This window comes from Oncorhynchus mykiss, chromosome 13, assembly GCF_057628025.1.
Source record: "Oncorhynchus mykiss isolate SJ-2025 chromosome 13, ASM5762802v1, whole genome shotgun sequence".
Classification (NCBI taxonomy): domain Eukaryota; kingdom Metazoa; phylum Chordata; class Actinopteri; order Salmoniformes; family Salmonidae; genus Oncorhynchus; species Oncorhynchus mykiss.
The window spans coordinates 73,704,571-73,726,664 of record NC_143034.1 but is presented as its reverse complement, the minus strand read 5'-3'; the positions used below and the strand labels follow the sequence as shown (position 1 = coordinate 73,726,664).

The 22,094-nt window shown below is 45.4% G+C and overlaps 1 protein-coding gene across 1 annotated transcript in view; it reads right to left on the bottom strand.

Moving 5' to 3' along the window:
• Positions 1-22,094, bottom strand: part of LOC110512656 (protein sidekick-2) — an 88,000-nt gene that overhangs the window by 21,449 nt on the left and 44,457 nt on the right. Inside the window, exons 22-33 of the mRNA XM_090197567.1 lie at positions 21,618-21,688; positions 21,315-21,450; positions 21,029-21,085; positions 20,001-20,102; positions 19,715-19,830; positions 15,160-15,346; positions 7,911-8,048; positions 6,073-6,234; positions 4,293-4,418; positions 3,922-4,086; positions 3,518-3,658; positions 279-444 (exon numbers count right to left, since the gene is read on the bottom strand). Coding sequence (XP_090053693.1) covers positions 279-444; positions 3,518-3,658; positions 3,922-4,086; positions 4,293-4,418; positions 6,073-6,234; positions 7,911-8,048; positions 15,160-15,346; positions 19,715-19,830; positions 20,001-20,102; positions 21,029-21,085; positions 21,315-21,450; positions 21,618-21,688 — 1,567 coding nt within the window. The remainder of the gene's footprint in view (positions 1-278; positions 445-3,517; positions 3,659-3,921; positions 4,087-4,292; positions 4,419-6,072; positions 6,235-7,910; positions 8,049-15,159; positions 15,347-19,714; positions 19,831-20,000; positions 20,103-21,028; positions 21,086-21,314; positions 21,451-21,617; positions 21,689-22,094) is intronic.

Sequence of the window (22,094 nt, the reverse complement as noted above, 5' to 3'; positions counted from 1 at the left end):
GTTTACTGTTAAACATGAGCATCAGAATAGATGGTTTACTGTGAAACATGACCCTCAGAATAGAAGGTTTACTGTTAAACATGATCCTCAGAATAGATGGTTTACTGTGAAACATGATCCTCAGAATAGATGGTTTACTGTGAAACATGATCCTCAGAATAGATGGTTTACTGTGAAACATGACCCTCAGAATAGATGTCATGCAGAAATCGTGTGTGTGTGTGTGTGTGTGTGTGTGTGTGTGTGCGCGCGTGTGTGTGTGTGTGTGTGTTACTGACCGTGTGTAGATGCCGTTCTTGCGGCAGAAGGAGTTCTTGACTGACAGGCGTCTGTTGTTGAGTTCCAGGGCGGGGAAACGGCCCTCGTCCAGCCTGACCATCTCCCCATGGGAGAGGGGCAGGGAGGTGCTGTTACTGTGGCTCCCTAGGTGGGGGTAAGAGGATACTGGGAGAAGGTTAGTCCATTGTAGGGGCAGGGCACACACACAAGCTAAATGCCTTCTATGCTCGCTTCGAGGAAAGCAACACTGAACCATGCATGGGAGCAAACGCTGTTCCAGACGACTGTGTGATCACGCTCTCAATAGCCGATGTGAGTAAAACCTTTTAACAGGATAACATTCACAAGGATGCAGGGCCAGACGGATTACCAGGACACGTACTCAGAGCATGCGCTGACCAACTGGCAAGTATCTTCACTGACATTTTCCACCTCTCCCTGACCCAGTCTATAATACATACATGTTTCAAGCAGACCATCATAGTCCCTGTGCCCAGAAGGCCTAGATGACCATCGCTCCAGATCACTCACATCGGTAGCGCTGCAATGTGTTTTGAAAGGCTGGTCATGGCTCACATCAACACCATCAATGATTTAGCACTGAGGTTAATTAATCAGCAGTCTCACTATAAAACCTTTAGTGTTAGAGACTCTACTGAGGTGCCAGGCCCTGATCCAAAAAAAACATATTTTGACTGACCCACATGTACAAATATATACCCTCATACACAGTATTAGTCAATCAAATTCAATCAAATGTATTTATAAAGCCCTTCTTACATCAGCTGATGTCACAAAGTGCTGTACAGAAACCCAGCCTAAAACCCCAAACAGCAAGCAATGCAGGTGTAGAAGCACGGTGGCTAGGAAAAACTCCCTAGAAAGGCAGGAACCTAGGAAGAAACCTAGAGAGGAACCAGGCTATGAGGGGTGGCCAGTCCTCTTCTGGCTGTGCTGGGTGGAGATTATAACAGAACATGGCCAAGATGTTAAAATGTTCATAGATGACCTGCATGGTCAAATAATAATAATCACAGTCAGTGGTTGTCGAGGGTGCAACAGGTCAGCACCTCAGGAGGAAATGTCAGTTGGCTTTTCATAGCCGATCATTCAGAGTATCTCTACCGCTCAAGAGAGTTGAAAACAGCAGGTCTGGGACAGGTAGCACGTCCGGTGAACAGGTCAGGGTTCCCTAGCCGCAGGCTGGTTAGTGGGACTCATCATGCTGGTGCCTGGTCCTGGTGGTGAGTTTGGACCACAGTAAAACAAACAACTTGTCAGTGGTACAAAATGTCTGTGTTGCCAGGGGTGGCTGGGGGGTAGCTGGGGGTGCAGGCTCTAAAAGGGGCTCTTTGTGTCCCAGACAAACACTGTCCTTGTCTCTCCTGGACCAGCCAAAGCCCTGTTGACTGACCCCTGACCCCTACAGGACCCCTGGACACTGTGGGACCACTCTCAACACCACACTAAACACTAACGGGGCGTTAAAAGGTAATGATGTGAGATCACGGCAGGCTTGACCTCTCTTCCACTCCTTCCTCTCTCCTGTTCCTCTCCACCTCTCTTTCTCTCCATCCCTGTGAGTTCTAACAAGTCGTTATCAAGTGATTATTTTACTGGATTTGGCCATCAGTACTCCTACAAAAAATGCAGAGGAGAAGCAGTGGCAGTCAACCCATGATGCCAGAGTCCAACAGTGATGTAACCTGGGATGACTCAGCAGAGCGTCAGTCTGGCACTGTGGGGTCAGGGACAGAAGTCACACACAGTGTACTGACTGGATGACTATTGGCTTTAAACATCAGAACAAACCCTGGACACTCACACTGGCAGATCGATACCCATTCTTTCTAAACAGGGGACAATAATGACCTCTCGTCTCTCATTCTCCTGTCTACCTGTGCTTAAGTAAGGCACTTTGTGATAACTGTTACTGTTAAAAGGGCTAGAACTGAATTTGATAGTGCTTTTAGCTTGGTCTTATATTGCAATGGTCATGCAGTATTTTTACAATTGTATAAATAGTTTTCAGATGTTCCCATCACAACTGATGACTCTGGGCTATTCTCCTTACGGGCCAGCTTCTCAGACACAGATTAAAACTAGTCCTGGACTGAAAAGATAGATCAATGGTGAATCTCCATCGAAACATTTTTTGTTGTTGTCCAGAACCAGTCTTAATCTGTGTCCAGGAAACCACCCCTCAAAAGTATCAATAACTTGGGAATGGAATGTTGGGAATGGAATGTTGGGAATGGAATGTTGGGAATGGTATGTTGGGGATGGAATGTTATGAATGGAATGTTAGGAATGGAATGTTAGGAATGGAATATTAGTAATGGAATATTAGGAATGGAATATTAGTAATGGAATATTAGTAATGGAATATTGGGAATGGAATATTGGGAATGGAATATTAGGAATGGAATGTTGGGAATGGAATATTAGTAATGGAATATTAGGAATGGAATGTTAGGAATGGAATATTAGGAATGGAATATTAGTAATGGAATATTAGTAATGGAATGTTGGGAATGGAATATTGGGAATGGAATATTAGGAATGGAATGTTGGGAATGGAATATTAGGAATGGAATATTAGGAATGGAATATTAGGAATGGAATGTTGGGAATGGAATATTAGTAATGGAATATTAGGAATGGAATATTAGTAATGGAATATTAGGAATGGAATATTAGGAATGGAATATTAGTAATGGAATATTAGGAATGGAATATTAGTAATGGAATGTTGGGAATGGAATATTAGGAATGGAATGTTGGGAATGGAATATTGGGAATGGAATATTAGGAATGGAATGTTAGGAATGGAATGTTGGGAATGGAATATTAGGAATGGAATGTTGGGAATGGAATATTAGGAATGGAATGTTAGGAATGGAATATTAGTAATGGAATATTAGGAATGGAATATTAGGAATGGAATGTTAGGAATGGAATGTTGGGAATGGAATATTAGGAATGGAATGTTGGGAATGGAATATTAGGAATGGAATGTTGGGAATGGAATATTAGGAATGGAATGTTAGGAATGGAATGTTGGGAATGGAATATTAGGAATGGAATGTTGGGAATGGAATGTTAGGAATGGAATATTAGTAATGGATTGTTGGGAATGGAATATTAGTAATGGAATGTTGGGAATGGAACAAAGATTTGAAAGAAACACGAATGAGAGAGGACAGTTATATATGGAACAGTTCTCTGTGTTGTCTACCTGAGTCAGCCTTCTTGGTGTACTTCTTACTCTGGCCCCTGATGATGAGGATGAAGACGAGGAGGAGGATGAAGATTAGGCCCACCAGAGCAATGACCACCAGGAACCACCACTCTTCATAGAAGGGAGACACTTTCTGGGCTGGAGATGAGAGTCACAAGAGAGCTAGATAACAGATATCTGTACCAAGAGGAAGAACAAGTCACTAACTAAACCTATACTGTATGGGCTGGCTTCCCGGACCAAGATGAAGACAAGTACAGAGTTAAAATGTAAGTCAAATAGAAATTCCACTGGTTAAAATAGTTTTAGTCCTGGAATAGGCTCAATCAGGTCTCGGAAAGGCATCCATATGTATGTTGTAATATTCAGACATGTATTATAACTGAACAAGCATAACTAACCAGAGATAGAGGGTGAAGGAGCACTGGGGGAGCCATAGCCGTAGTCGTTGACCCCAATGACCCGGAAGTCATAAGTAACCCCTTCTCTCAGCATGTCCAGGTTCAGTGTGTATGATGTCACTTCCTTTGGAATGTCTTTGATGAGGATATCCCACAGTCCTTCATCTAGAGGGGAGCAGGAAATACAGAGTGTTTGATTGAGCCTGCCTGGAGTCCCAGATGGGTGGGTTTTGCACTTGCACACTATTCCAACTGGTTCCATTGGTTCCACTGGTTCCATTGGTTCCATTGGTTCTATTGGTTCCATTTGTTCAATTGCACCAGGCAAGCCTACAGTCTAATATCTAATATCTAATATCCCTTGGACTCACCAGAGGGCCTGGCCTCAATGACGTAGCGTGTAATGGGAGCTCGGCCTGGGTCTCCACTGGTCCAGTGTAGGGTGAGGGCCGTGCCGTACCGGGAGATAAAGGGTTCACCTGGAGGGCCTGGGGCTCCTGGAGGAGAGGGGTGGGGAAAGGATGGGAGGGGTGGGGAGAGGAGGGGAGGGGAGAAAAGAGGATGGCAGGGATAGGAGGGGAGGGGAGAGGAGGGGTGGAGTGGGGAGAGGAGGGATGGGTAGGGAGAGGAGGGGAGGGGTGGGGAGAGGAGTGGATGGGTATGGAGAGGAGGGGATGGGTAGGGAGAGGAGAGGAGAGGAGAGGAGGGAAGGGGAGAGGAGGGGTGGAGTGGGGAGAGGAGGGGATGGGTAGGGAGAGGAGGGGAGGGAAGGGGAGAGGAGGGGTGGAGTGGGGAGGAGGGGATGGGTAGGGAGAGGAGAGGAGAGGAGAGGAGGGAAGGGGAGAGGAGGGGATGGGTAGGGGGAGGAGAGGAGGGAAGGGGAGAGGAGGGGTGGAGTGGAGTGGGGAGAGGAGGGGATGGGTAGGGAGAAGAGAGGAGAGGAGAGGAGGGAAGGGGAGAGGAGGGGTGGAGTGGAGTGGGGAGAGGAGGGGATGGGTAGGGAGAGGAGAGGAGAGGAGAGGAGAGGAGAGGAGAGGAGAGGAGAGGAGAGGAGAGGAGAGGAGGGGATGGGTAGGGAGAGGAGAGGAGAGGAGAGGAGGGAAGGGGAGAGGTAGGGTGGAGTGGGGAGAGGAGGGGAGTTGAGGGGAACAGGACAGATAGAGCATTGACAAAGACAGCAGTAGGGAGAAAACCTTTTTTAACTTTTTTAAACAGGGAGGTACTAGCTGAACTTGTCCAATAAGAAAACAGACCTTCATTTTCTGTTGCAAAACATCTCGCTACAGTGTTCCCTACTGAACACGACCTATGACCAGCCAGGCTACCTTCTCCTGGTCCAGTAGTGATGTTAGCTGGACCAGAGATACTGTGTTACATACCGTCTCCTGGTCCAGTAGTGATGTTAGCTGGACCAGAGATACTGTGTTTCATACCTTCTCCTGGTCCGGTAGTGATGTTAGCTGGATCAGAGATACTGTGTTACATACCTTCTCCTGGTAGCTGGACCAGAGATACTGTGTTAACATACCTTCTCCTGGTCCGGTAGTGATGTTAGCTGGACCAGAGATACTGTGTTACCTACCTTCTCCTGGTCAGTTAGTGATGTTAGCTGGACCAGAGATACTGTGTTACCTACCTTCTCCTGGTCAGTTAGTGATGTTAGCTGGACCAGAGATACTGTGTTACATACCTTCTCCTGGTCCGTTAGTGATGTTAGCTGGACCAGAGATACTGTGTTACCTACCTTCTCCTGGTCCAGTAGTGATGTTAGCTGGACCAGAGATACTGTGTTACATACCTTCTCCTGGTAGCGGGACCAGAGATACTGTGTTACATACCTTCTCCAGGTCCAGTAGTGATGTTAGCTGGACCAGAGATACTGTGTTTCATACCTTCTCCTGGTCCGGTAGTGATGTTAGCTGGATCAGAGATACTGTGTTACATACCTTCTCCTGGCAGCTGGACCAGAGATACTGTGTTAACATACCTTCTCCTGGTCCGGTAGTGATGTTAGCTGGACCAGAGATACTGTGTTAACATACCTTCTCCTGGTCCGGTAGTGATGTTAGCTGGACCAGAGATACTGTGTTAACATACCTTCTCCTGGTCCGGTAGTGATGTTAGCTGGACCAGAGATACTGTGTTACATACCTTCTCCAGGTCCAGTAGTGATGTTAGCCTCCACCTCCGGCCCGTAGGTGAGGGTCTTGGCCCGGATCCTGAAGTTATAGGTCACCCCGTCAGCCAGGTCCTTAATCTTCATCCACAGGGGGGTGCTGCCCTTCACGTCCACTGTGACTATCTTACTAACACCTGGAGTGGAGTAGAGAGGAGACGGAGAGGAGTCAGTATAGAGATACAGGCTGGAGATACTGGAGATACTGGAGGCTAGAAGCTACACCACCTCCCTACTGACAGTTCATGGTAGCATCTTTCCACATCCATACTGACAGTTCATGGTAGCATCTTTCCACCTCCATACTGACAGTTCATGGTAGCATCTTTCCACCTCCCTACTGACAGTTCATGGTAGCACCTTTCCACCTCCCTACTGACAGTTCATGGTAGCATCTTTCCACCTCCCTACTGACAGTTCATGGTAGCACCTTTCCACATCCATACTGACAGTTCATGGTAGCATCTTTCCACCTCCATACTGACAGTTCATGGTAGCACCTTTCCACCTCCCCACTGACAGTTCATGGTAGCACCTTTCCACCTCCCTACTGACAGTTCATGGTTGCTCCTTTCCACCTCCCTACTGACAGTTCATGGTAGCATCTTTCCACCTCCCTACTGACAGTTCATGGTAGCACCTTTCCACATCCATACTGACAGTTCATGGTAGCATCTTTCCACCTCCATACTGACAGTTCATGGCAGCACCTTTCCACCTCCCCACTGACAGTTCATGGTAGCACCTTTCCACCTCCCTACTGACAGTTCATGGTAGCATCTTTCCACCTCCCTACTGACAGTTCATGGTAGCACCTTTCCACCTCCCTACTGACAGTTCATGGTAGCATCTTTCCACCTCCCTACTGACAGTTCATGGTAGCACCTTTCCACCTCCCTACTGACAGTTCATGGTAGCACCTTTCCACCTCCCTACTGACAGTTCATGGTTGCTCCTTTCCACCTCCCTACTGACAGTTCATGGTAGCACCTTTCCACCTCCCTACTGACAGTTCATGGTAGCTCCTTTCCACCTCCCTACTGACAGTTCATGGTAGCACCTTTCCACCTCCCTACTGACAGTTCATGGTATATAAGCATGAGTGTCCCCTCCAGATAAACAGATGTGACCTATCACTGCACACCTCCAGATAGAGAGACATGTTCCTCCACCATCCCAGACCCTGCTGTGCCTCTTTCCCTCCCACATGGCTGACTGCTCTAGGGGCCAGAGAGAAGCCATTAGTGGCCAACAGGCCAGGGACCACAGAGGTTCTCTACCTCCCATTCCCAAACTGTCTGTTCCTAATTACTACGGAATCTGGAGACCCAACCACACATACCAGCTATTAGCTGGGTTTTCTCTCAACAGGAGAGAGAGGAAGTTGTAAACAAGCTGACTGCATGTGGCCCCAGGGCCGGCCTAGAACTACCCAGCTGTAACAGATTAGGACACCAATCTAAGACCATGGCGGCGGTGATGCTAGCCTATGACTGTAAATCATCTCACGGACTGATAGCAAACCATCTAGCTATCTAGGTAGTTTAAAGGCCTAACAAAGTAAACACACACACTCACACACCCATGGACGGTGAAAACCTCTGGAGCCTGGAAGGCTGGAAGGCCTGTGTGTGCATGTTTGCGTGCATGTGTGTGTGTGTATGTGTGTGTGTGTTTTCTTACTATCAACACTGTGTGTGTGTTTGTGTCTCACCATCCATGAGACTGTGTGTGTGCGCGTGTGTGTGCGCATGCGTTCATGTGTGTGTGTGTGTTTTCTCACTATGAACACGCGCGTGTGTGTGTGTCTCACCATCAACAGGTGTGCAGGGCTCGTAGACCAGGCGGTAGCCCTCGATGATGCCGTTGGCCTGGCCTGGCTCTCCCCACGACATGTTGACTGACGTGGTGGTCAGCTCACTGAAGTGAAGGAAGCTGGGTCTGCTGGGGGCTGGAGAGGAGGAAGAGGGGGAGGGAGGGGGAGAGGGAAGGAGGGAGAGGGAGGAGAGAGGTGGGAGATGGAGAGGGAAAGAGGGAAACAGGAGAGGAGAGGGAGAGAGAGAGCCATGGTTAGGGAAGGACACTTAGGCTGGCGCACCAGGTCCTAGATCACATGACAACTCCCTCCATCCAGGATATGCTGTTGTACAAATCCAACACACTACTGAAAGCCTTATCTGGAAAGCCACAATGTGATTGAGTTTAGTCCATATCCTGGCAGTCTGCTTCATTCATCAAAGTCATTATGCTGAAGCAATACTAGTATTATTCTTGGGGACTGGGACAGATACAATCATCCATTCATCCCCTGACCTTCTGTAAGTCATGTGAGAATCCTGCATTAAATTGCCAAGGCTTGGGTTGGCTCCTCTCCCAGTTACCCTGCAGAGCAGAGAGGAGCGAGGAGCCAGAATATTCTGCAGTCTCTCTGTTTTAACTCCAGAGCCCTGCAGAGCAGAGAGGAGCGAGGAGACAGAATATTCTGTGGTCTCCTCAGTACTTCATCCCCTCTGCCTCTCTCTGCAATGTCACAGTCCTTCAAGAGGCCGGGTGACCAGCCTGGCTGCGGGAAACACTAGAGGAATTCATTCTGTAAACTGATTCCCCTCTAGAACCCACAGAGGAGGGTTTTAGTGTGTTTGTCTGCAGGGGGGTGACTGACTGAACACAGGCCTCTTTGTGTGTGTCAGTAGTGTGGCAGGACGTGGGTCAGAACAACCCATTCCCCATGTGTCCCCATCACTCTACAGTACCAGGGTTGAATGGCGAGAACACGGTAACTGAGATTTACCGAGGGCTAAAATCAAATCAAATCAGATGTTATTTGTCACGTGCTCCGAAGACATCAGGTGTAGACTTTACCGTGGAATGCTGACTGACAAGCCCTTTACCAACAATGCAGTTCTCTCTATTTACCACCCCAAAACCACTCCATTTTCCCAGGATAAATAACTGTGAGAAACCAGTCAATTATAATAAATCATTTATGAGAACATCACGACGTGAAATGGAACTGTTTAATGATATGAGCTGTCTACATCTGGATTCTCCACGGCCTTCTCTCTGGCATGATGACTCATCAACGCTCAGGGTGGGGACCGACAGCCCATGTCTGTTTAATGATATGCGCTGTCTACATCTGGATTCTCCACGGCCTTCTCTCTGGCATGATGACTCATCAACGCTCAGGGTGGGGACCGACAGCCCATGTCAGTTTAATGATATGAGCTGTCTACATCTGGATTCTCCACGGCCTTCTCTCTGGCATGATGACTCATCAACGCTCAGGGTGGGGACCGACAGCCCATGTCTGTTTAATGATATGAGCTGTCTACATCTGGATTCTCCACGGCCTTCTCTCTGGCATGATGACTCATCAACGCTCAGGGTGGGGACCGACAGCCCATGTCTGTTTAATGATATGAGCTGTCTACATCTGGATTCTACACGGCCTTCTCTCTGGCATGATGACTCATCAACGCTCAGGGTGGGGACCGACAGCCCATGTCTGTTTAATGATATGAGCTGTCTACATCTGGATTCTCCACGGCCTTCTCTCTGGCATGATGACTCATCAACGCTCAGGGTGGGGACCGACAGCCCATGTCTGTTTAATGATATGAGCTGTCTACATCTGGATTCTCCACGGCCTTCTCTCTGGCATGATGACTCATCAACGCTCAGGGTGGGGACCGACAGCCCATGTCTGTTTAATGATATGAGCTGTCTACATCTGGATTCTACACGGCCTTCTCTCTGGCATGATGACTCATCAACGCTCAGGGTGGGGACCGACAGCCCATGTCTGTTTAATGATATGAGCTGTCTACATCTGGATTCTCCACGGCCTTCTCTCTGGCATGATGACTCATCAACGCTCAGGGTGGGGGCCGACAGCCCATGTCAGTACGTAGACCTATCGTCTCACGGTAACGTTTTGTTCTTGTGACAGACAGGCAGGTCTACATTTGCTGCAGCAGTAATATAATGACCGTGTCTAATCATCGCCATCTGGCTTTCAGGGCTCAGATTCTTTTTCAATTGTAAAGATGTTTATTTTGTTGTTGTTGCAGCTGCAGTTGTAAAACCCTCCTATATAGTTGCTTTAGATCAGTGTACGAGAGAGCACACTGTCTTTCACTCTCAACCAATTCCATTCAGCATCTAAAATACAGAATCCTGTTTTAGATTGATATATAGGCCCATATATAGATGGCCTAGCCTACGTCTTTCAGGAAATACATTTAGCCTGATATTTAGCTAATGAATGATGGGTGATGTAACTTATAGCCTCGGTGTCTTGCGCAAAACGCACACACCTGTGCTCCGCTGGCCTCTCCTTAAAAAACACTGGTAGTCTGAAAGAAGAACAGCCAGTAGAACTCACTGGTAGTCTGAAAGAAGAGCAGCCAGTTGAACTCACTGGTAGTCTGAAAGAAGAGCAGCCAGTAGAACTCACTGGTAGTCTGAAATAAGAACAGCCAGTAGAACTCACTGGTAGTCTGAAAGAAGAGCAGCCAGTAGAACTGACTGGTAGTCTGAAAGAAGAGCAGCCAGTAAAACTCACTGGTAGTCTGAATGAAGAGCAGCCAGTAGAACTCACTGGTAGTCTGAAAGAAGAGCAGCCAGTAGAACTCACTGGTAGTCTGAAAGAAGAGCAGCCAGTAGAACTCACTGGTAGTCTGAAAGAAGAACAGCCAGTAGAACTCACTGGTGGTCTGAAAGAAGAGCAGCCAGTAGAACTCACTGGTAGTCTGAAAGAAGAACAGCCAGTAGAACTCACTGGTGGTCTGAAAGAAGAACAGCCAGTTGAACTCACTGGTAGTCTGAAAGAAGAGCAGCCAGTAGAACTCACTGGTAGTCTGAAAGAAGAACAGCCAGTAGAACTCACTGGTAGTCTGAAAGAAGAGCAGCCAGTAGAACTCACTGGTGGTCTGAAAGAAGAACAGCCAGTAGAACTCACTGGTAGTCTGAAAGAAGAGCAGCCAGTAGAACTCACTGGTAGTCTGAAAGAAGAACAGCCAGTAGAACTCACTGGTAGTCTGAAAGAAGAGCAGCCAGTAGAACTCACTGGTAGTCTGAAAGAAGAGCAGCCAGTAGAACTCACTGGTAGTCTGAAAGAAGAACAGCCAGTAGAACTCACTGGTGGTCTGAAAGAAGAGCAGCCAGTAGAACTCACTGGTGGTCTGAAAGAAGAGCAGCCAGTAGAACTCACTGGTGGTCTGAAAGAAGAGCAGCCAGTAGAACTCACTGGTGGTCTGAAAGAAGAGCAGCCAGTAGAACTCACTGGTAGTCTGAAAGAAGAGCAGCCAGTAGAACTCACTGGTAGTCTGAAAGAAGAGCAGCCAGTAGAACTCACTGGTAGTCTGAAAGAAGAACAGCCAGTAGAACTCACTGGTAGTCTGAAAGAAGAACAGCCAGTAGAACTCACTGGTAGTCTGAAAGAAGAACAGCCAGTAGAACTCACTGGTAGTCTGAAAGAAGAGCAGCCAGTAGAACTCACTGGTAGTCTGAAAGAAGAGCAGCCAGTTGAACTCACTGGTAGTCTGAAAGAAGAGCAGCCAGTAGAACTCACTGGTAGTCTGAAAGAAGAGCAGCCAGTAGAACTCACTGGTAGTCTGAAAGAAGAGCAGCCAGTTGAACTCACTGGTAGTCTGAAAGAAGAGCAGCCAGTAGAACTCACTGGTAGTCTGAAAGAAGAGCAGCCAGTTGAACTCACTGGTAGTCTGAAAGAAGAGCAGCCAGTTGAGCTCACTGGTAGTCTGAAAGAAGAACAGCCAGTAGAACTCACTGGTAGTCTGAAAGAAGAGCAGCCAGTAGAACTCACTGGTAGTCTGAAAGAAGAGCAGCCAGTAGAACTCACTGGTGGTCTGAAAGAAGAGCAGCCAGTAGAACTCACTGGTAGTCTGAAAGAAGAGCAGCCAGTAGAACTCACTGGTGGTCTGAAAGAAGAGCAGCCAGTAGAACTCACTGGTAGTCTGAAAGAAGAACAGCCAGTAGAACTCACTGGTAGTCTGAAAGAAGAACAGCCAGTAGAACTCACTGGTAGTCTGAAAGAAGAACAGCCAGTAGAACTCACTGGTAGTCTGAAAGACGGGTGAACGTGCGATGGCGGTAGGCTGTAGTAGTTATTTATTCAGACCCATAACCAACCATTCATTCTTGGTGAAGAGAAGTGAAAGCCGTCTGCATCTCATTCTAGTCCGGCATTATTCAAGGCTGTGATCAGAATGATGAAGATGAGGACAACGAAACGTGTTTTATTTAACTGTTGAAAGCGAGAGAGAGAAAGAGGAGGAAGGCTAATAACATGAAATATTATAAAAGGTATATATGCGTCAGCCTACTAATTATACAAATAGGCCCTATTATTTTTAACATTTCAAATCTAATTCGCTAGCCTATACTTGGAACTTTGTAGTCTGCATGTTCTGCACCAGAACCACGTGTTCTCTCCCTGCTTTATCTTGGTTAGAACGAAGCGCGTAATTCCAGACTATATAATACAGTATAATACATTACAGTACAGTAATACAGTATAATACATTACAGTACAGTAATACAGTATAATACATTACAGTACAGTAATACAGTATAATACATTACAGTACAGTAATACAGTATAATACATTACAGTACAGTAATACAGTATAATACATTACAGTACAGTAATACAGTATAATACATTACAGTACAGTAATACAGTATAATACATTACAGTACAGTAATACAGTATAATACAATGCAGTACAGTAATACAGTATAATACAATACAGTACAGTAATACAGTATAATACATTACAGTAGAGTAATACAGTATAATACAATACAGTACAGTAATACAGTATAATACAATACAGTACAGTAATACAGTATAATACATTACAGTAGAGTAATACAGTATAATACAATACAATGCAGTACAGTAATACGGTATAATACAATGCAGTACAGTAATACAGTATAATACAATACAGTATAGTAATACAGTATAATACAATGCAGTACAGTAATACAGTATAATACATTACAGTACAGTAATACAGTATAATACATTACAGTACAGTAATACAGTATAATACAATACAGTACAGTAATACAGTATAATACATTACAGTACAGTAATACAGTATAATACATTACAGTACAGTAATACAGTATAATACATTACAGTACAGTAATACAGTATAATACAATACAGTACAGTAATACAGTATAATACATTACAGTACAGTAATACAGTATAATACAATACAGTACAGTAATACCGTATAATACATTACAGTACAGTAATACAGTATAATACATTACAGTACAGTAATACAGTATAATACATTACAGTACAGTAATACAGTATAATACATTACAGTACAGTAATACAGTATAATACATTACAGTACAGTAATACAGTATAATACAATACAATACAGTACAGTAATGCAGTTCACACTCAAACATATTAGCCTACTGGAGCTAGTTTCATGTATTTACCCAAGAGAGCACATAGCCAGCTACATCTATTGGCTTTCTATTTTTTATCAAATCCAGACACAATATTCTTCATAAGCTTTTGAATAAATGTCCGGTTTTGGCGGGAAATACCGGGTAACCCAGGAGAAAAATACTGGGAAAATATTCAACCCTATGCAGTACCCTCCTCCTCCTCCTCCTCTTCCTCTATAGTGTCATCAGGCTTCCATTCCACCCCTGTGATTTCCCCATGAAGACGTTAGTAGTAGCTGTCAAATCCTTATCAATAAGACTCAAACCACCCCCCACCCCCCCTTGACTGTTAGTTCCCATATCCTGGGTCCAAACCTGTCGCATATATGTCCTATTTACTGTAAGGCAAGGGGACAACATTGACGGCTACAAATCAAATCAAATCAAATGTATTTATATAGCACCTTCGTACATCAGCTGATATCTCAAAGTGCTGTACAGAAACCGAGCCTAAAACCCCAAACAGCAAGCAATGCAGGTGTAGAAGCACGGTGGCTACACAATCTGTAGTGTGCAGTACGTGTCCCTGGTGCTGAATACCAGTGACTCAAGCTGACAGCTCTCATCCGTTTCTCCTGTAGTAAGATATTGTGACTGGAGTGGGCACAGGGTCCTGAGAATATCCTTCAGACTGAACAGGGACTTGAGGACAGAGAGGGCACAGGGTCCTGAGAATATCCTTCAGACTGAACAGGGACTTGAGGACAGAGAGGGCACAGGGTCCTGAGAATATCCTTCAGACTGAACAGGGACTTGAGGACAGAGAGGGCACAGGGTCCTGAGTATATCCTTCAAACTGAACTGGGACTTGAGGACAGAGAGGGCACAGGGTCCTGAGTATATCCTTCAAACTGAACTGGGACTTGAGGACAGAGAGGGCACAGGGTCCTGAGAATATCCTTCAGACAGACAGACAGACAGACAGACAGACAGACAGACAGACAGACAGACAGACAGACGGGAGTAGCACAGTTAAGGTACAGATAGTTACACCGTGTGTAGTGCGTACTACTGAGAACCACTGAGTCAGAGCTGAAAGCTCTCATCTGTTTCTCATGCAGTGCGACAGGGAACAGAGAACAGAGTCCTGAGCATATCCTTCAAACTGGCACTTGAGAACATTGGAACAGTGAGTGGGAGAGAAGGAGATAGAAAGGGACAGAAGAAGAGGGAGCCTAATGGTGGTGGGTAGCACAGATACAGTAGTAGATGTGATGCAGTGCTGTTGGTCAGCTTCCTACTCTTACTGTAACTCTGTACTGTCCTATTGACTGGCTCTAACCCAGTCGCTTTGGCTTAGAGCTCACCTGCTTGTTGAAAACGCCCTCTGGTGGGCAATTGAAGGATACCACATATACTGTAGGTGGTGTGTCTGTGTGTGTCAGTGTGCAAGTGTGTGTGTGTGTTAGTGTGTCCTTTACCGGTCTGCTGTACGTGTGTGTGTGTGTGTGTGTGTGTGTGTGTGTGTGTGTGTGTGTGTGTGTGTGTGTGTGTGTGTGTGTGTGTGTGTGTGTGTGTGTGTGTGTGTGGTTGTGTGTGTGTGTGTGCGTGGCCCTTACCAGCCTGTTGTGTTCGGCCCCTGGTCGGGGGACTCCGGGGTCCGTCCCCTGCTGCGTTGAAGGCTGCTACACTGATCATGTATGTGGTATAGCCAGTCAGGTTCTTAATCTTGACGCCTAGCTCTGGGAGGAACATGGTACGCAGTCTCTCTGTCTCATTCTGCAGCTGGAACTCCCAGAAGTAGATCTAGAATACATGAGAAAGGGTCAGAGGTTATTTTCAGATAGAGCTATAATACATGATGAAGGGTCAGAGGTTATATTCACATTCTATCAGTTGTTTCACTTCATCTATGGCTTAGCATGTTGTCTGCTCTCTCTCTCTCTCTCTCTCTCTCTATCTCTCTCTCTCTCTCTCTCTCTCTCTCTCTCTCTCTCTCTCTCTCTCTCTCTCAGACCCACATGCTCTACAGTATGCTATACTACAGTATGCTATACTACAGTATGGTATACTACAGATCCACATGCTCTACAGTATGCTATACTACAGTATGCTATACTACAGACCCACATGCTCTACAGTATGCTATACTACAGTATGGTATACTACAGCCCCACATGCTCTACAGTATGCTATACTACAGTATGCTATACTACAGTATGCTATACCACAGACCCACATGCTCTACAGTATGCTATACTACAGTATGCTATACTACAGACCCACATGTTCTACAGTACGTTATACTTCAGTATGCTATACTACAGTATGCTATACTACAGTATGGTATACTACCGACCCACATGTTCTACAGTATGCTATACTACAGTATGCTATACTACACACCCACATGTTCTACAGTATGCTATACTACAGTATGGTATACTACAGACCCACATGTTCTACAGTATGCTATACTACAGTATGGTATACTACAGACCCACATGTTCTACAGTATGTTATACTACAGTATGGTATACTAGAGTATGGTATACTACAGACCCACATGTTCTACAGTATGCTATACTACAGTATGCTATACTACAGTATGCTATACCACAGACCCACATGCTCTACAGTATGCTATACTACAGTATGCTATACTACAGACCCACATGTTCTACAGTACGTTATACTTCAGTATGCTATACTACAGTATGCTATACTACAGTATGGTATAATACAGACCCACATGTTCTACAGTATGCTATACTACAGTATGCTATACTACAGTATGCTATACTACACACCCACATGTTCTACAGTATGGTATACTAGAGTATGGTATACTACAGACCCACATGTTCTACAGTATGCTATACTACAGTATGGTATACTACAGACCCACATGTTCTACAGTATGGTATACTACAGTATGGTATACCACAGACCCACATGTTCTACAGTATGCTATACTACAGTATGGTATACTACAGACCCACATGTTCTACAGTATGTTATACTACAGTATGGTATACTACAGACCCACATGTTCTACAGTATGCTATACTACAGTATGCTATACTACAGTATGGTATACTACCGACCCACATGTTCTACAGTATGCTATACTACAGTATGGTATACTACAGACCAACATGCTCTGCAGTAAGCTATACTACAGTATGCTATACTACAGTATGGTACACTACAGACCCACATGCTCTGCAGTAAGCTATACTACAGTATGCTATCCTACAGTATGGTATACTACAGTATGGTATACTACAGACCCACATGCTCTACAGTATGCTATACTACAGTATGCTGTACTACAGTATGCTATACCACAGACCCACATGCTCTACAGTATGCTATACTACAGTATGCTATACTACAGACCCACATGTTCTACAGTACGTTATACTTCAGTATGCTATACTACAGTATGCTATACTACAGTATGGTATACTACCGACCCACATGTTCTACAGTATGCTATACTACAGTATGGTATACTACAGACCAACATGCTCTGCAGTAAGCTATACTACAGTATGCTATACTACAGTATGGTATACCACAGTATGGTATACTACAGACCAACATGCTCTGCAGTAAGCTATACTACAGTATGCTATACTACAGTATGGTATACCACAGTATGGTATACTACAGACCAACATGCTCTGCAGTAAGCTATACTACAGTATGCTATACTACAGTATGGTATACCACAGTATGGTATACTACAGAACCACTTGCTCTGCAGTAAGCTATACTACAGTATGCTATCCTACAGTATGGTATACTACAGTATGGTATACTACAGCCCCACATGCTCTACAGTATGCTATACTACAGTATGCTATACTACAGTATGCTATACCACAGACCCACATGCTCTACAGTATGCTATACTACAGTATGCTATACTACAGACCCACATGTTCTACAGTACGTTATACTTCAGTATGCTATACTACAGTATGCTATACTACAGTATGGTATACTACCGACCCACATGTTCTACAGTATGCTATACTACAGTATGCTATACTACACACCCACATGTTCTACAGTATGCTATACTACAGTATGGTATACTACAGACCCACATGTTCTACAGTATGCTATACTACAGTATGGTATACTACAGACCCACATGTTCTACAGTATGCTATACTACAGTATGCTATACTACAGTATGCTATACCACAGACCCACATGCTCTACAGTATGCTATACTACAGTATGCTATACTACAGACCGACATGTTCTACAGTACGTTATACTTCAGTATGCTATACTACAGTATGCTATACTACAGTATGGTATAATACAGACCCACATGTTCTACAGTATGCTATACTACAGTATGCTATACTACAGTATGCTATACTACACACCCACATGTTCTACAGTATGGTATACTAGAGTATGGTATACTACAGACCCACATGTTCTACAGTATGCTATACTACAGTATGGTATACTACAGACCCACATGTTCTACAGTATGGTATACTACAGTATGGTATACTACAGTATGGTATACTACAGTATGGTATACCACAGACCCACATGTTCTACAGTATGCTATACTACAGTATGGTATACTACAGACCCACATGTTCTACAGTATGTTATACTACAGTATGGTATACTACAGACCCACATGTTCTACAGTATGCTATACTACAGTATGCTATACTACAGTATGGTATACTACCGACCCACATGTTCTACAGTATGCTATACTACAGCATGGTATACTACAGACCAACATGCTCTGCAGTAAGCTATACTACAGTATGCTATACTACAGTATGGTATACCACAGTATGGTATACTACAGACCCACATGCTCCTCAGTAAGCTATACTACAGTATGCTATCCTACAGTATGGTATACTACAGTATGGTATACTACAGACCCACATGCTCTACAGTATGCTATACTACAGTATGGTATACTACAGCCCCACATGCTCTACAGTATGCTATACTACAGTATGCTATACTACAGTATGCTATACCACAGACCCACATGTTCTACAGTATGCTATACTACAGTATGCTATACTACAGACCCACATGTTCTACAGTACGTTATACTTCAGTATGCTATAATACAGTATGCTATACTACAGTATGGTATACTACCGACCCACATGTTCTACAGTATGCTATACTACAGTATGCTATACTACACACCCACATGTTCTACAGTATGCTATACTACAGTATGGTATACTACAGACCCACATGTTCTACAGTATGCTATACTACAGTTTGGTATACTACAGACCCACATGTTCTACAGTATGCTATACTACAGTATGCTATACTACAGTATGCTATACCACAGACCCACATGCTCTACAGTATGCTATACTACAGTATGCTATACTACAGTATGCTATACTACAGACCCACATGTTCTACAGTACGTTATACTTCAGTATGCTATACTACAGTATGCTATACCACAGACCCACATGCTCTACAGTATGCTATACTACAGTATTCTATACCACAGACCCACATGTTCTACAGTATGCTATACTACAGTATGCTATACTACAGTATGGTATACTACCGACCCACATGTTCTACAGTATGCTTTACTACACACCCACATGTTCTACAGTATGGTATACTAGAGTATGGTATACTACAGACCCACATGTTCTACAGTATGCTATACTACAGTATGGTATACTACAGTATGGTATACTACAGACCCACATGTTCTACAGTATGCTATACTACAGTATGGTATACTACAGACCCACATGTTCTACAGTATGTTATACTACAGTATGGTATACTACAGACCCACATGTTCTACAGTATGCTATACTACATTATGCTATACTACAGTATGGTATACTACCGACCCACATGTTCTACAGTATGGTATACTACAGTATGGTATACTACAGACCCACATGCTCTGCAGTAAGCTATACTACAGTATGCTATACTACAGTATGGTATACTACAGTATGGTATACTACCGACCCACATGTTCTACAGTATGCTATACTACAGTATGGTAAACTACAGACCCACATGTTCAACAGTATGCTATACTACAGTATTCTATACTACAGACCCACATGTTAGAAGTGGTTCAGGTTAAGTGATTGCCCAGATTGTGATCCTCACCTTGTACCCCTGTATGTCTCCATTCTGAGAGTCAAGAGGAGGCGGGTTCCATGTGACATCCAGCTGGGTCGCTGTTGATGATTGGATGGTCACAGATTGGGGCGGGGCTGTTGGAACTGGAGTGGAGTGGAGGGGTAAACATTCAATAGTGATAGTGATATTGGTCAGACCAGGTCCAATTCATATGTCAAAATACCTTTAAATAGTTGAGCTGTGCTTGGGTTCCTTTTCCAGAACAGTGGAACCACTAGGGACAATAAAGTTGATCTCATCATCGCTTCTTTACCTGCCTCTCCTACGAACACTTCCTGTGGCGTGCTGGTAGGCCCCTCTCCCACGGCGTTGTACACACTTAGGCGGATCTCATAACGCTTGTGTTTACTCAAGTCTGTGGGGGGAGAAACACAGAAAGACTTATCGGGCCTGGGAGGACCATACAACAGCTGTGGGACTGCTCATACAACAGAGAGAGAGAGACAGAAGAGGCTGCTGAGGGGAGGACGGCTGATTGTCAGGCAGACAGAGAGAGAGAGAGAGAGAGAGAGAGAGAGAGACAGAGGAGGTTGCTGAGGGGAGGACGGCTGATTGTCAGGCAGACAGAGAGAGAGAGACAGAGGAGGCTGCTGAGGGGAGGACGGCTGATTGTCAGGCAGACAGAGAGAGAGAGAGAGACAGAGGAGGCTGCTGAGGGGAGGACGGCTGATTGTCAGGCAGACAGAGAGAGAGAGACAGAGGAGGCTGCTGAGGGGAGGACGGCTGATTGTCAGGCAGACAGAGAGAGAGAGACAGAGGAGGCTGCTGAGGGGAGGACGGCTGATTGTCAGACAGACAGAGAGAGAGAGAGACAGAGGAGGCTGCTGAGGGGAGGACGGCTGATTGTCAGGCAGACAGAGAGAGAGAGAGAGAGAGAGAGAGAGACAGAGGAGGCTGCTGAGGGGAGGACGGCTGATTGTCAGGCAGACAGAGAGAGAGAGACAGAGGAGGCTGCTGAGGGGAGGATGGCTGATTGTCAGGCAGACAGAGAGAGAGAGAGACAGAGGAGGCTGCTGAGGGGAGGGCGGCTGATTGTCAGGCAGACAGAGAGAGAGAGAGACAGAAGAGGCTGCTGAGGGGAGGATGGCTGATTGTCAGGCAGACAGAGAGAGAGAGAGAGACAGAGGAGGCTGCTGAGGGGAGGACGGCTCATCATAAGGGCCAGAACGGAGCGAATGGAAACATGTGTCTGATGTACTTGATACCATTCCATTAATTCCGCTCCAGTCATTACCACGAGCCCCTCCTCCCCACCAGCCTCCTGTGATACAGTGGACTTACTATCAAGCTCGTACTGGGTGAGCGAGGACTCGCTCAGGTTCCTCACACTGTAGGGGGCTAGAGGGTGACGGACCAGGGTGGGAGAAGGGGTGAGGGAGGAGGGAGGACAGAACACAGAGAGTCAGGTTAGGCACCATAAAGAGGCAGAGAGAGAGGGAGGAGAAAGAGGGAGCAGACTGATGTTATGTCTTCATGGTAACGTGTGAACAGAGTAGAACCACAGTCACTCAAAGGCTGAGCTGAGGAAAAGTTTAAGGAAACAAACAGAGGTCAGAGGTCAACTCACCGGTGAGCTCGGCCCAGTTGGATGCGGGGCTGTTGATGGTTCGTATGGTGAAGCTACGGAGGCGGTCGTATTGTAACTCCCGGTATCGTACCCTGAACCCCAGCAGCACCCCGTTTATCTGCTTCTCAGCAGGCGGCTGGAAGGGGGATCCATCACATTTATTTATAAAGACCTTTATATATCCACGGTCCTACATCAACACAGTGTTTTACAGTAAACCCAGCCTAGACCACCAGACTTAAAAACAACACAAGGAAACTACCTAGAAGAGAGAAAACTGCACCTTACAAATGTACCACTTACCTCCCATCGGACCAGCACCGACGTGGTGGTGTGGGGTGTAACAGAGAGGATTGTGGGAGCTTTGTCTGGGGCTGTGTGGAGACAGATATAGGGGTATCGTTGAACTGGTGGACTGTATGAACACGCACGCACGCACGCACACGCACACACACACACAAACACACACACACACACACACACACACACACACACACACACTAGGGCTATTGTGTCAACAAGCACAAGCAGTGTGATTCTCTGACGCTCCGTATGAGAGAGAGAGAGACAGCAATCAGAGAGACAGAAATGGCTGCCTAGTGAGGAGGACTGTCTGTCTCCCAGTACAGTGGAGTGACTAGACACAGGTCTCAAGAGGATAACCCAGCGAAAACAGCATTGAAGCAACATGAACCTGGGTTCAAATAGTTGACAGTTTGGCTCAATGAAACCAACAAAATAGTTCCTAATTTGAAAAACTATCTGGCACTACAGGCAGAT